The sequence below is a fragment of the Bos mutus genome, chromosome 1 (genome assembly GCF_027580195.1).
Source record: "Bos mutus isolate GX-2022 chromosome 1, NWIPB_WYAK_1.1, whole genome shotgun sequence".
Lineage (NCBI taxonomy): Eukaryota > Metazoa > Chordata > Mammalia > Artiodactyla > Bovidae > Bos > Bos mutus.
This window is the reverse complement of record NC_091617.1, coordinates 52515437-52530975: the sequence shown is the minus strand read 5'-3', so window position 1 is coordinate 52530975 and position 15539 is coordinate 52515437. Positions and strand designations below refer to the sequence as shown.

At 36.9% G+C, this 15539-nt stretch overlaps 1 protein-coding gene across 6 annotated transcripts in view; it reads right to left on the bottom strand.

Annotated features, from left to right (window-relative positions):
* The window catches only part of DZIP3 (DAZ interacting zinc finger protein 3), a 131686-nt gene that overhangs the window by 41827 nt on the left and 74320 nt on the right, over nucleotides 1-15539 (bottom strand). For all 6 annotated transcript variants that reach the window (XM_070368858.1, XM_005905919.3, XM_070368861.1 and 3 more), the window contains one exon: nucleotides 14833-14877. In XM_070368858.1, the coding sequence (XP_070224959.1) occupies nucleotides 14833-14877 (45 nt within the window). The remainder of the gene's footprint in view (nucleotides 1-14832; nucleotides 14878-15539) is intronic.

The window sequence follows — 15539 nt, the reverse complement described above, 5'->3', positions numbered from 1 at the left end:
ATATAAAAAAAAAGAAAACCCAAATAACCTGACTAAATAATGGGCAGAAGACCTGAATAGACATTTTTTCAAAGAAGATATACAGGTGGCCAAAAGGCTTATGAAAAGACGCTCAACACTGCTAATCATCAAAGAAATGCAAATCAAAACCATAATGAGATCACCCCACATGTAGCAGAATGGCCATGATCAAGAAGACCACAAATATATGTCAGCAAGAATGTGGAGAAAAAGAACACTGTACACCATTGGTGGGGATGGAAGCTGGTGTAGCCACTATGGAGAACAGTACAGAGGTTCCTCAGGAAACCAACAGTACAATGACCACATGATACAGCAACTCCACTCCTGAGCATACAGGAAAAGAAAATGAAAATGCTAATTTGAAACTATACATGCACCCCAATGTTCACAGAAGCATTATTTATGATAGCCAAGATATGGAAGCAACCTCAATGTCCATCAAGAGATGAATGGATAAAGAAACTATGGTTTATATACACAATGGAATACTACTCAGCCAGAAAAAAGAATGAAATTCTACATTTGCGACAACATGGATGTATCTAGAGAGCATTAGGATTAGTGAAAAAAGTCAGAGAAAGACAAATACTATATGTTATCACTTACATATGGAATCTAAAAAGTAAAACAAATGAATAAATATAACAAAATAGAAACAGATGCAAATATATAGTGGACAAACTAGTTGTTACCAATAGGGATAGGGAAGTGGGGAGGGACACCACAGGAAGAGAGGGTTAAGATATACAAACTACTGTGTATAAAATAAAGTACAAGGATATATTATATAGCACAGGGAATATAGCCAATATTTTATAATAACTTCGAATGGAGTATAACCAATAAAAATTTTGAATCACTATGTTGTGTACCCCAAAATAATATAATACTGTAAATCAACTATACCTAAAAAAAGATAACTGATCACAGATCACAATGACAAAATGATAATAATTTAGAAGTTTGAAATATTGTGAGAATTACCAAAATGCAACACAGAAACAAAGTGAGTAAATGCCATTGGGAAAATGGTGCCACTAGATTTGTTTGATGCAGAGCTGCCACAAACCTTCTATTTGTGAAAAATTCAGTATCTGCAAAGTACAGTAAAGCAAAGTGCAATAAAACGAAGTAAGCCTGTAACTTTTTTTGTATAAGCAAAAATCCTCTTCAGATTTCTTTTGGTTAGCATAAACAGATATTAATGCAGGTCTTTCATAAAGACAAAGTGGTATAAAGTGAACTTCAGAAAGCAGGAGATACCTGTCTTTCTAAAATTCCTTTTAAGCTCTTTCCAGGATAACTTTATGCCAACTTTATGTATCAGCCTGTCTTACATGCATCTCAGCAACTTCCCTTTAGAGAGGACATCCACTTTGAAGAGCTTATTTCCTGCCATATTTTTTTCCCTCAATGCTTCTATTCTTTTGCCATCTGCTTTACCTTCCTTTTCTACTTCTAACGTCAGTTCCTCTGAGTCGGGAATAAAATTGGGATGAAAGAAAGAAATAACTAACTCTCAAGAGTTATTTACAATTTACTACTATACATACTAGTTAGAAGTTATTTTATTATCCCCTCTATTTGCTACATAAATTATTCTTTTTGTCATCTTTATCCAGAGAATCCCTCATAGGTGTTTTTAGTACCTCAAATATTGTTAGGTAGACATGCTGAAAATCAAATAATTAACAGAGGATATAATTTCATGCATAAGGATTCTGTAGTCACTCTGTATCACACAAATTTCTACATACTAGAATTTTTCATGTGGAGAACACGTGATTAGATAATTTGATGGACTCAGCTTTTTATAACTGGTTGCTTACATTACACTAGACAATTCTTTCCTACTATAACAGCAATTGAGTATAACAGGACTACTGTATATGAAATAGTCATATGAAAAATTTTCAGCATTTTTTAGGTTTATACTTCAAAATTTAGATAAAGGATATGATCTCTCTTCTAGTGTCCAAATTTTTTCTTGATAAACTTATTATTTTATTTTCAAGGTATCTCAATTTTTTAATAAAATAAATTGGAAATAAACTAAGAATGTTTTATAAAAATCCATAAATAGGGGAGGAGCCAAGATGGCGGAGGAGTAGGATGGGGAGAACACTTTCTCCCCCACAAATTCATCAAAAGAGCATTTAAACATCGAGTAAATTCCACAAAACAACTTCTGAATGCCGGCAGAGGACATCAGGCACCCAGAAAAGCAACCCAACTCTTCGAAAGGAGGTAGGAAAAAATATAAAAGACAAAAAAAAAGAGACAAAAGAGGGAGGGACGGAGTTCCATCCTGGGAAGGGAGTCTTAAAAAGACAGAAGTTTCCAAACACCAGGAAACCTTATCACTGCCGAATCTGTGCCAAGCTTTGGAAGCACAGAGGGCAACATAACAGGGAGAAAAAATAAACAATTAAAACTCGCAGATTGAGAGCCCTACGGTAACTCCCCCAGCGGAGAAGCAGCGCAGACGCCTGCACACGCCATTAGCAAGCGGGGGCTGGGCAGGGAGGCGCGGCGCGGGCTGCATCGCTCAGAGTAAGAATCTGGCCTGAATACCCTGAGCGCTATCTGAGCGAAATAATTTGGGCTAGCAAACCAGACTGTGGGATATCTACCACGCCAAAAGCCAGCCCCAACCTAAGACACCACCAGGCCCGCGCACGGAACAAAGGACTGAACAGAGATAGTCGGCTGCAGACCTTCCCCCTCCGGTAACAGGCAGCCAGAGCTGGAAGGGGGCAATCGCAGCCCCAGAGAGACATTATCTATAAAACTGTAAGCAGGCTTCTTTGCTAGCTAAAACTGCTTGGGGGTCTGGACGGTCAACATCTGCCTGAGAAGGTGCGCCGGTTTTACACCCAGATAACCGAGTGGCGGGGAGGCGATAAGTTGCAGCATTGGCGTTCGCCAAACACCTCATCACCTGAGCTGCTCGGACCTGGGAAGAGCACAAAATGCAGGCCCAACAGAGTCTGCGCCTCTGAGGACTACCCGAGTGCCTGAACCTGAGCGGCTTGGACCTGGGAGGTACATGCAGCCCAGGGCCGGCCTCGGATTGTTCTCGGCGAAACAACCTAGAGCCCGAGCAGTGTGGGCAGGGAGGCTACATGCGCCGTGAGTGGGGGCAGACCCAGTGTGGCTGAGGCACTGCGAGCGCACACCAGTGTTATTTGTTTGCAGCATCCCTCCCTCCCTCCCCACAGCATGACTGAACAAATGAGCCTAAAAAAAAAAAAAAGTTTCCCCCACCGTCCCCTTTGTGTCAGGGCGGAAGCCAGACACTGAAGAGACCCGCAAACAGAAGAAGTTATAACAGAGGGAAACGCCTTGGAAGCTACAGGCAATAGATTAAAACCCCATGGTTACTACGGACTACATAGGAAGGGGCCTATAGATATTGAGAAATATAAGTTGGACCAAGGAACTAGCCAAAAATGAACTGAACCCACCATACAACAAAACCAGAGAAAGTCCTAGATATATTTTTACTATTTTTACGATCATTCTTTCTTTCTTTCTTTTTTAATTAAAAAAAATTTTTTAAGTCCTCTATTGTTCCTTTAATTTTCACTTTTATAACCTATTACAAAAAAAAAAAAAAAAAAAAAAAAAGACCCTATTTTTTTCTTCTTCAGCAAACTTCATATATATGTATTTTATAATTTTTTGACCTTTTTTTTTTTTCCTTCTTCTTTTCTTTAACATTGTATTTTTGAAATTCCAAACTCTACTCTAGTTTTTAAATTTTAGCTTTTTGGTATATGTTATCAATTTTATACCTACAGTTTTTTTTATAATTTCTGTGATTTTTTTTTTTTTTTCTGTTTAATTCTCTTCTTCTTTTATATAACATTGTATATCTGAAATTTCAAACTCTACTCTAGATTTTTAATTTATGCTTTTTGGTATTTGATATCAAATTTGTACCTGTATTTTCTTTATAATTTTTGCGACATTGCTTTTGTTTGTTTCTTTTCTCTCTTTATGTTTCTTCTTCCTTTTTTTTAACATTGTATTTTTGAAATTCCAAACTCTACTCTAGATTTTTAATTTTTGCTTTTTGGTATTAGTTATCACTTTTGTACCTGTATTTTCTTTATAATTTTTGTGACCTTGTTTGTTTTTCTTTGTTCGTTTTTTCTCTCTTTCTTTTCCTTCTTTTCTTTAACATCGTATTTTTGAAATTCCAAACTCTACTCTAGATTTTTAATTTTTGCTTTTATGTATTTGTTACCAACTTTTTACCTTTAAGAACCCAATGTTCAGGACCCATTTTTCACTACGGAGCGAGATTACTGGCTTGACTACTCTCTCTCCCTTTGGACTCTCCTTTTTCTCCACCAGGTCGCCTGTGTCTCCTCCCTAACCCCTCTCTACTCTACCCAACTCTGTGAGTTTATGTGTGTTCCAGATGGTGGAGAACACTTAGGGAACTGATTACTGGCTGGATCTGTCTCCCTCCTTTTCATTCCCCCCTTTTATCCCTCAGGCCACCTCTGTCTCCTTCCTCCTTCTTCTCTTCTCTGTGTAACTCCGTGAACATCTCTGAGTGGTCCAGTTGTGGAGTGCACATAGGAAGTGACTACTGGCTACCGCACTCTCTCCACTATTGATTCCACCTCATCTCATTTGGGTCACCTCTAACTCCCTCCTCCCTCTTCTCTTCTCCATGTAATGCTGTGAACCTCTCTGAGTGACCCTCACAGTAGAGAAACCTTTCATCTTTAATGTAGATGTTTTATCAATGGTGCTGTATAGAAGGAGAAGTTTTGAAACTACTGTAAAAATAAGACCGATAACTGGAAGCAGGAGGCTTAAGTCCAAACCCTGACTCCAGGGAACTCCTGACTCCAAGGAACATTAATTGACAGGAGCTCATCAAATGCCTCCAAACCAACACTGAAACCAAGCACTACACAAGGGCCAATAAGTTCCAGGGCAAGACATACCAAGCAAATTCCCCAGCAACAAAGGAGCACAGCCCTGAACTTCAAGATACAAGCTGCCCAAAGTCACCCCAAAATCATAGACATCTCATAACTCATTACTGGACACCCACCAGAACACCGACACAAGCTTCCCTAACCAGGAAACCTTGACAAGCCACCTGTACAAACCCACACACAGCGAGGAAACGCCACAATAAAGAGAACTCCACAAACTGCCAGAATACAGAAAGGACACCCCAAACTCAGCAATTTAAACAAGATGAAGAGACAGAGGAATACCCAGCAGATAAAGGAACAGGATAAAAGCCCACCAAACCAAACAAAAGAGGAAGAGATAGGGAATCTACCTGATAAAGAATTCCAAATAATGATAGTGAAATTAATCCAAAATCTTGAAATCAAAATGGAATCACAGATAAATAGCTTGGAGACTAAGATTGAGAAGATGCAAGAAAGGTTTAACAAGGACCCAGAAGAAATAAAAGAGAGTCAATATAAAATGAATAATGCAATAAATGAAATTAAAAACACTCTGGAGGCAACAAATAGTAGAATAACAGAGGCAGAAGATAGGATTAGTGAATTAGAAGATAGAATGGTAGAAATAAATGAATCAGAGAGAATAAAAGAAAAACGAATTAAAAGAAATGAGGACAATCTCAGAGACCTCCAGGACAATATTAAACGCTACAACATTGAATCATAGGGGTCCCAGAAGAAGAAGACAAAAAGAAAGACCATGAGAAAATACTTGAGGAGATAATAGTTGAAAACTTCCTAAAATGGGGAAGGAAATAATCACCCAAGTCCAAGAAACCCAGAGAGTCCCAATCAGGATAAACCCAAGGCGAAACACCCCAAGACACATATTAATCAAATTAACAAAGATCAAACACAAAGAACAAATATTAAAAGCAGCAAGGGAAAAACAACAAATAACACACAAAGGAATTCCCATAAGGATAACAGCTGATCTTTCAATAGAAACTCTTCAAGCCAGGAGGGAATGGCAAGACATACTTAAAATGATGAAAGAAAATAACCTACAGCCCAGATTATTGTACCCAGCAAGGATTTCATTCAAGTATGAAGGAGAAATCAAAAGCTTTTCAGACAAGCAAAAGCTGAGAGAATTCTGCACCACCAAACCAGCTCTCCAACAAATACTAAAGGATATTCTCTAGACAGGAAACACAAAAATGGTGTATAAGTTCGAACCCAAAACAATAAAGTAAATGGCAACGGGATCATACTTATCAGTAATTACCCCTTAAACGTAAATGGGTTGAATGCCCCAACCAAAAGACAAAGACTGGCTGAATGGATACAAAAACAAGACCCCTACATATGTTGTCTACAAGAGACCCAACTCAAAACAGGGGACACATACAGACTGAAAGTGAAGGGCTGGAAAAAGATTTTCCATGCAAATAGGGACCAAAAGAAAGCAGGAGTAGCAATACTCATATCAGATAAAATAGACTTTAAAACAAAGGCTGTGAAAAGAGACAAAGAAGGACACTACATAATGATCAAAGGATCAATCCAAGAAGAAGATATAACAATTATAAATATATATGCACCCAACATGGGAGCACCACAATATGTAAGACAAATGCTAACAAGTATGAAAGGAGAAATTAACAATAACACAATAATAGTGGGAGACTTTAATACCCCACTCACACCTATGGATAGATCAACTAAACAGAAAATTAACAAGGAAACACAAACTTTAAATGATACAATAGACCAGTTAGACCTAATTGATATCTATAGGACATTTCATCCCAAAACAATGAATTTCACCTTTTTCTCAAGCGCACATGGAACCTTCTCCAGGATAGATCACATCCTGGGCCATAAAGCTAGCCTTGGTAAATTCAAAAAATAGAAATCATTCCAAGCATCTTTTCTGACCACAATGCAGTAAGATTAGATCTCAATTACAGGACAAAAACTATTAAAAATTCCAACATATGGAGGCTGAACAACACGCTGCTGAATAACCAACAAATCACAGAAGAAATCAAAAAGAAATCAAAATTTGCATAGAAATGAATGAAAATGAAAACACAACAACCCAAAACCTGTGGGACACAGTAAAAGCAGTCCTTAGGGGAAAGTTCATAGCAATACAGGCACACCTCAAGAAACAAGAAAAAAAAGTCAAATAAATAACCTAACTCTACACCTAAAGCAACTAGAAAAGGAAGAAATGAAGAACCCCAGGGTTAGTAGAAGGAAAGAAATCTTAAAAATTAGAGCAGAAATAAATGCAAAAGAAACAAAAGAGACCATAGCAAAAATCAACAAAACCAAAAGCTGGTTCTTTGAAAGGATAAATAAAATTGACAAACCATTAGCCAGACTCATCAAGAAACAAAGGGAGAAAAATCAAATCAATAAAATTAGAAACGAAAATGGAGAGATCACAACAGACAACACAGAAATACAAAGGATCTTAAGAGACTACTATCAACAATTATATGCCAATAAAATGGACAACGTGGAAGAAATGGACAAATTCTTAGAAAAGTACAACTTTACAAAACTCGACCAGGAAGAAATAGAAAATCTTAACAGACCCATCACAAGCACGGAAATTGAAACTGTAATCAAAAATCTTCCAGCAAACAAAAGCCCAGGTCCAGATGGCTTCACAGCTGAATTCTACCAAAAATTTAAAGAGCTAACACCTATCCTGCTCAAACTCTTCCAGAAAATTGCAGAGGAAGGTAAACTTCCAAACTCATTCTATGAGGCCACCATCACCCTAATACCAAAACCTGACAAAGATCCCACAAAAAAAGAAAACTACAGGCCAATATCACTGATGAACATAGATGCAAAAATCCTTAACAAAATTCTCGCAACCAGAATCCAGCAACACATTAAAAAGATCATACACCATGACCAAGTGGGCTTTATCCCAGGGATGCAAGGATTCTTCAATATCCGCAAATCAATCAATGTAATACACCACATTAACAAATTGAAAAATAAAAACCATATGATTATCTCAATAGATGCAGAGAAAGCCTTTGACAAAATTCAACACCCATTTATGATAAAAACTCTCTAGAAAGCAGGAATAGAAGGAACATACCTCAACATAATAAAAGCTATATATGATAAACCCACAGCAAACATTATCCTCAATGGTGAAAAATTGAAAGCATTTCCCCTAAAGTCAGGAACAAGACAAGGGTGCCCACTTTCACCATTACTATTCAACATAGTTTTGGAAGTTTTGGCCACAGCAATCAGAGCAGAAAAAGAAATAAAAGGAATCCAAATTGGAAAAGAAGAAGTAAAACTCTCACTGTTTGCAGATGACATGATCTTCTACATAGAAAACCCTAAAGACTCCACCAGAAAATTACTAGAACTAATCAATGACTATAGTAAAGTTGCAGGATATAAAATCAACACACAGAAATCCCTTGCATTCCTATACACTAATAATGAGAAAACAGAAAGAGAAATTAAGGAAAAAATTCCATTCACCATTGCAACGGAAATAATAAAATACTTAGGAATATATCTACCTAAAGAAACTAAAGACCTATATATAGAAAACTATAAAACACTGGTGAAAGAAATCAAAGAGGACACTAATAGATGGAGAAATATACCATGTTCATGGATTGGAAGAATCAATATAGTGAAAATGAGTATACTACCCAAAGCAATTTATAGATTCAATGCAATCCCTATCAAGCTACCAACAGTATTCTTCACAGAGCTAGAACAAATAATTTCACAATTTGTATGGAAATACAAAAACCTCAAATAGCCAAAGCGATCTTGAGAAAGAAGAATGGAACTGGAGGAATCAACCTACCTGACTTCAGGCTCTACTACAAAGCCACAGTTATCAAGACAGTATGGTACTGGCACAAAGACAGAAATATAGATCAATGGAACAAAATAGAAAGCCCAGAGATAAATCCACGCACATATGGACACCTTATCTTTGACAAAGGAGGCAAGAATATACAATGGATTAAAGACAATCTCTTTAACAAGTGGTGCTGGGAAATCTGGTCAACCACTTGTAAAAGAATGAAACTAGAACACTTTCTAACACCATACACAAAAATAAACTCAGAATGGATTAAAGATCTAAACATAAGACCAGAAACTATAAAACTCCTAGAGGAGAACATAGGCAAAACACTCTCTGACATACATCACAGCAGGATCCTCTATGACCCACCTCCCAGAATATCGGAAATAAAAGCAAAAATAAACAAATGGGACCTAATTAAACTTAAAAGCTTCTGCACATCAAAGGAAACTATCAGCAAGGTGAAAAGACAGCCTTCAGAATGGGAGAAAATAATAGAAAATGAAGCAACTGACAAACAACTAATCTCAAAAATATACAAGCAACTCCTACAGCTCAACTCCAGAAAAATAAATGACCCAATCAAAAAATGGGCCAAAGAACTAAATAGACATTTCTCCAAAGAAGACATACAGATGGCTAACAAACACATGAAAAGATGCTCAACATCACTCATTATCAGAGAAATGCAAATCAAGACCACTATGAGGTACCATTTCACACCAGTCAGAATGGCTGCGATCCAAAAGTCTACAAATAATAAATGTTGGAGAGGGTGTGGAGGAAAGGGAACCCTCTTACACTGTTGGTGGGAATGCAAACTAGTACAGCCACTATGGAGAACAATGTGGAGATTCCTTAAAAAACTGGAAATGGAACTGCCTTACGATCCAGCAATCCCACTGCTGGGCATACACACTGAGGAAACCAGAAGGGAAAGAGACACGTGTACCCCAATGTTCATCGCAGCACTGTTTATAATAGCCAGGACATGGAAACATCCTAGATGCCCATCAGCAGATGAATGGATAAGAAAGCTGTGGTACATATACACAATGGAGTATTACTCAGCCATTAAAAAGAATACATTTGAATCAGTTCTAATGAGGTGGATGAAACTGGAGCCTATTATACAGAGTGAAGTAAGCCAGAAGGAAAAACACCAATACAGTATACTAACGCATATATATGGAATTTAGAAAGATGATAACAATAACCCTGTGTACAAGACAGCAAAAGTGATGCTGATGTATGGAACAGTCTTATGGACTCTGTGGGAGAGGGAGAGGGTGGGAAGATTTGGGAGAATGGCATTGAAACATGTAAAATATCATGTATGAAACGAGATGCCAGTCCAGGTTCAATGCACGATACTGGATGCTTGGGGCTAGTGCACTGGGACAACCCAGAGGGATGGTATGGGGAGGGAGGAGGGAGGAGGGTTCAGGATGAGGAGCACATGTATACCTGTGATGGATTCATTTTGATATTTGGCAAAACTAATACAATTATGTAAAGTTTAAAAATAAAATTAAATTTAAAAAAATCCATAAATAGTTGCTGACTTTATAAGAAATTTTTAATATTACTAGTGTATAAATTTTGAAGTAGTGATTACATTATTTCTGCTTGTGTTTATTCCGTTTAATTTCAATTTGACACAGGAGTGGGCTTTCCATTTAGCTAAAATTGACAATCTGAGTATTATCATATTTTAATCCTTTGGAAGTAAGGAAGATATACACTGTAACTCTTGGAGTTTGGATCAGTGGTCTGATAGCTGTAGATATATTTGATCAGTCTTACACTGTATTAGACCTGGAACTTACCAATGTTTTGGCAAAAATGAAAAACATCAGCTAAACCAATTTACAAGGCTGTGTTTTACTAGATAAGAACTGTCTAAAAGCAAGGAAAAAATATTTATACTCATGTGTTTTAAAAACATAATTTAATTTTTAAAATTTAATTTTAAGATAACTTTCAATAAATATGAAAATGATATTGATATTTTACTGATCCAATTAGCATAAAAATCTTTATCTTGTTCTTGACTTTAATAAGTATTTTGTAAATTTACCTTCATTGTGTAAAATTTCATTTATGACTAAAGTTTGTGTATATACATAATGTAAATTCATGTATAATAAGATGAATTTGCAGTTGGGCAAATACTTTCACTCTGTTTATAATTTAATCTAGACTTTATGTTTCAAGCCAGAAATAATAAAAAAATCATCTTGAGTCCAAATCCACTGAAATGTACAAGAGTGAACCAAACTGTAAAGTATGGACTCTGGGTAATTATGATCTATGGATGCAGGCCCATCAGCTGTAACAAATGTAACACTATGCAAGGGGATGTTGGTTGTGAAGAGGCTACATGCATGTTTGGAGTAAGAAAGTATATGGGAGATCTCTGTAACTTTCAATTTTGCTCTGAATCAAAAAATTGCTCTAAAATTATTAATACAGTCTTGATTAAAAAAATTAAGCCAATAAAAAAATACTCTTGACTTTCTCTTGTAATTTTTTAAGCTATTAAGAGACTTCTTGCTAAAACTGCTACAGACTGTAACTTGCTCATTTTACAACTCTCAAACAACAGGAAGAGGCATAAAAGAAGCTTCTTGGGTTTGTACCATTTTAGTACATTATTGCATTGTTGGCAGAGTCTTAGATACAGAGGAGAAAATCAAGATTTCTTAGGATTTGAAAAATGCTTCTGAACTTATCTGTAGAAATATGAAAAGAAGCTGTTTTTAAAACAGAGTAGGTATTTTTAAAATGAAAGTGATATGCAGAAATTAATGAAATTTCAAAGTGATTAATTCAATTTATTTATTTATATATTTAAATGTATATATTATGATTTAGAGAAGTAAAATAGGGTATATTATAAATTTAAATCATTTTCAGAATCTAACATATATATACTTCTCTATAATCATATATTCAATAAGCTATGAACATTTATAAGTCATTTGTGCTACTTGTCTACTTGAACTAGTTTTAAGTTCTATTAACAGTAGAACCAGGTAGATTCCCTATCTCTTCCTCTTTTGTTTAGTTTGGTGGGCATTTATCCTGTTCCTTTATCTGCTGGGTATTCCTCTGTCTCTTCATCTTGTTTAAATTGCTGAGTTTGGGGTGTCCTTTCTGTATTCTGGCAGTTTGTGGAGTTCTCTTTATTGTGGCTTTTCCTCGCTGTGTGTGGGTTTGTACAGGTGGCTTGTCAAGGTTTCCTGGTTAGGGAAGCTTGTGTCGGTGTTCTGATGGGTGGAGCTGTATTTCTTCTCTCTGAAGTGCAATGAAATGTCCAGTAATGAGTTATGAGATGTCTATGGTATTGGGGTGACTTTGGGCAGCTTGTATTTTGAAGCTCAGGGCTGTGTTCCTCTGTTGCTGGAGAATTTGCTTGGTATGTCTTGTCCTGGAACTCGTTGGCCCTTGTGTGGTGCTTGGTTTCAGTGTCGGTTTGGAGGCGTTTGATGTCAAATAATGTTCCTTGGAGTCAGGAGTTCCCTGGAGTCAGGGTTTGGACTTAAGCCTCCTGCTTCCAGTTATCGGTCTTATTTTTACAGAAGTTTCAAAACTTCTCCTTCTATACGCACCATTGATAAAACATCTACGTTAAAGATGAAACGTTTCTCTACTGTGAGGGTCACTCAGAGAGGTTCACAGCGTTACATGGAGAAGAGAAGTGGGAGGAGGGAGTTAGAGGTGACCCCAATGAGATGAGATGGAATCAATAGTGGAGAGTGGGGTAGCAGTAGTCACTTCCTTATGTGCACTCCACAACTGGACCACTCAGAGATGTTCACGGAGTTATACAGAGAAGAGAAGAAGGAGGAAGGAGACAGGTGGCCAGAAGGATAAAAGGGGGGAATGAAAAGGAGGGAGACAGATCCAGCCAGTAATCAGTTCCCTAAGTGTTCTCCACCATCTGGAACACACAGAAATTCACAGAGTTGGGTAGAGTAGAGAGGGGTTAGGGAGGAGATACAGGCGACCTGGTGGACAAAAAGGAGAGTCCAAAGGGAGAGAAAGCAGTCAAGCCAGTAATCTCGCTCCCTAGTGAAAAATGGGTCCTGAAGATTGGGTTCTTAAAGGTAAAAAATTGGTAACAAATACATAAAAGCAAAAATTAAAAATCTAGAGTAGAGTTTGGAATTTCAAAAATACAATGTTAAAGAAAAGAAGAAGGAAAAGAAAGAGAGAAAAAACGAACAAAGAAAAACAAACAAGGTTGCGAAAATTATAAAGAAAATATAGGTACAAAATCGATAACTAATACCAAAAAGCAAAAATTAAAAATCTAGAGTAGAGTTTGGAATTTCAAAAATACAATGTTAAAAAAAAGGAAGAAGAAGCATAAAGAGAGAAAACAAACAAACAAACAAAAACAAACAATGTCACAAAAATCATAAAGAAAATACAGGTACAAAATTGATATCAAATACCAAAAAGCGTAAATTAAAAATCTAAAGTAGAGTTTGGAATTTCAGATATACAATGACCCACCTCCCAGAATATTGGAAATAAAAGCAAAAATAAACAACTGGGACCTAATTAACCTTAAAAGCTTCTGCACATCAAAGGAAACTATTAGCAAGGTGAAAAGACAGCCTTCAGAATGGGAGAAAATAGCAAATGAAGCAACCGACAAACAACTAATCTCAAAAATATACAAGCAACTCCTACAGCTCAACTCCAGAAAAATAAATGACCCAATCAAAAAATGGGCCAAAGATCTAAATAGACATTTCTCCAAAGAAGACATACAGATGGCTAACACATGAAAAGATGCTCAACATCACTCATTATCAGAGAAATGCAAATCAAAACCACTATGAGGTACCATTTCACACCAGTCAGAATGGCTGCGATCCAAAAGTCTACAAATAATAAATGTTGGAGAGGGTGTGGAGAAAAGGGAACCCTCTTACACTGTTGGTGGGAATGCAAACTAGTACAGCCACTATGGAGAACAGTGTGGAGATTCCTTAAAAAACTGGAAATAGAACTGCCTTATGATCCAGCAATCCCACTGCTGGGCATACACACTGAGGAAACCAGAAGGGAAAGAGACACGTGTACCCCAATGTTCATCACAGCACTGTTTATAATAGCCAGGATATGGAAGCAACCTAGATGTCCATCAGCAGATGAATGGATAAGAAAGCTGTGGTACATATACACAATGGAGTATTACTCAGCCATTAAAAAGAATACATTTGAATCAGTTCTAATGAGGTGGATGAAACTGGAGCCTATTATACAGAGTGAAGTAAGCCAGAAGGAAAAACACCAATACAGTATACTAACGCATATATATGGAATTTATAAAGATGGTAACAATAACCCTGTGTACGAGACAGCAAAAGAGACACTGATGTATAGAACAGTCTTATGGACTCTGTGGGAGAGGGAGAGGGTGGGAAGATTTGGGAGAATGGTATGGAAACATGTAAAATATCATGTATGAAATGAGATGCCAGTCCAGGTTCGATGCACGATACTGGATGCTTGGGGCTGGTGCACTGGGGCTGACCCAGAGGGATGGTATGGGGGGAGGAGGAGGGAGGAGGGTTCAGGATGGGGAACACATGTATACCTGTGGTGGATTCATTTTGATATTTGGCAAAACTAATACAATTATGTAAAGTTTAAAAATAAAATTAATTTAAAAAAAAAAAAAAAACAGTAGAACCAGGCTTCCCTGGTGACTCAGTGGTAAAGAATCTGCCTGTCAATGTAGGAGATGCGAGTTTGATCCCTGGGTTGGGAAGATCCCCTGGAGAAGGAAATGGCAACCCATTCCAGTATTATTGCCTGGGAAATCCCATGGACAGAGGAGCCTGGCGGGCTACAGTCCATGGGGTCAGCAAAAGAGTCAGGTACAACTTAGCAACTAAACAACAGTAAAACCATGTATTAAACCTAACTGTTCATAATCAGACATTCCTTCATTTTAATGCCACTTACCTTTTTATTCTTGGTCTTTTTCTTTTTCTTTGGTTTACTCTTAACCTGATAGGTAAGAAATACATCTATTTAATATGCAATTCAAACTGTACAATGGATTATTTTGCAAAATGTATTTCCTCTAACCACTTGGAATTTTATCTTCTAAAATAGATCATAGTTTCCTCTAGATTCTATGGAACATTAGTTTCATTTTAATTTCAATCTCAGTTTTCTGCTTGAGAAATCACTGATGTATAAAGGAACAATATATAACATTGATGAGTAGGCCACTGAAAAGAGCTCAGAGGTCTTCACTTGCACATGTGCATGTATGACTAACAAAGGTGTGTGTGTGTGCATGCATGTAAGACTAACAAAGGAAGAAGGCACCTTAAAAAATCAACATATTCAGGTCCATAAGATGAAAAACTAAGCCTAAAAAGAATTTAGTGACCACATATTAACTGCTACCACTTATCTGTAAAGAAATACATCCTGGATGATTTTAATTCTACCTCTGTGTAAATAGTATTGAAATATCCCTGTTTTCTCTTCCTTTCTCTCTCCTTCTATTCCCTACTATGCTTTCTTCTACTTTCTGCTAACCTTCCATATTCACTCCACCATTTAGGATGAATAAACATGTTCGGAAATCTAGCACAGTGCCTGGCACATAATAAGTGTTCAATAAATGCTGTCAAAAATACATGATTAAGGCAGGGAAG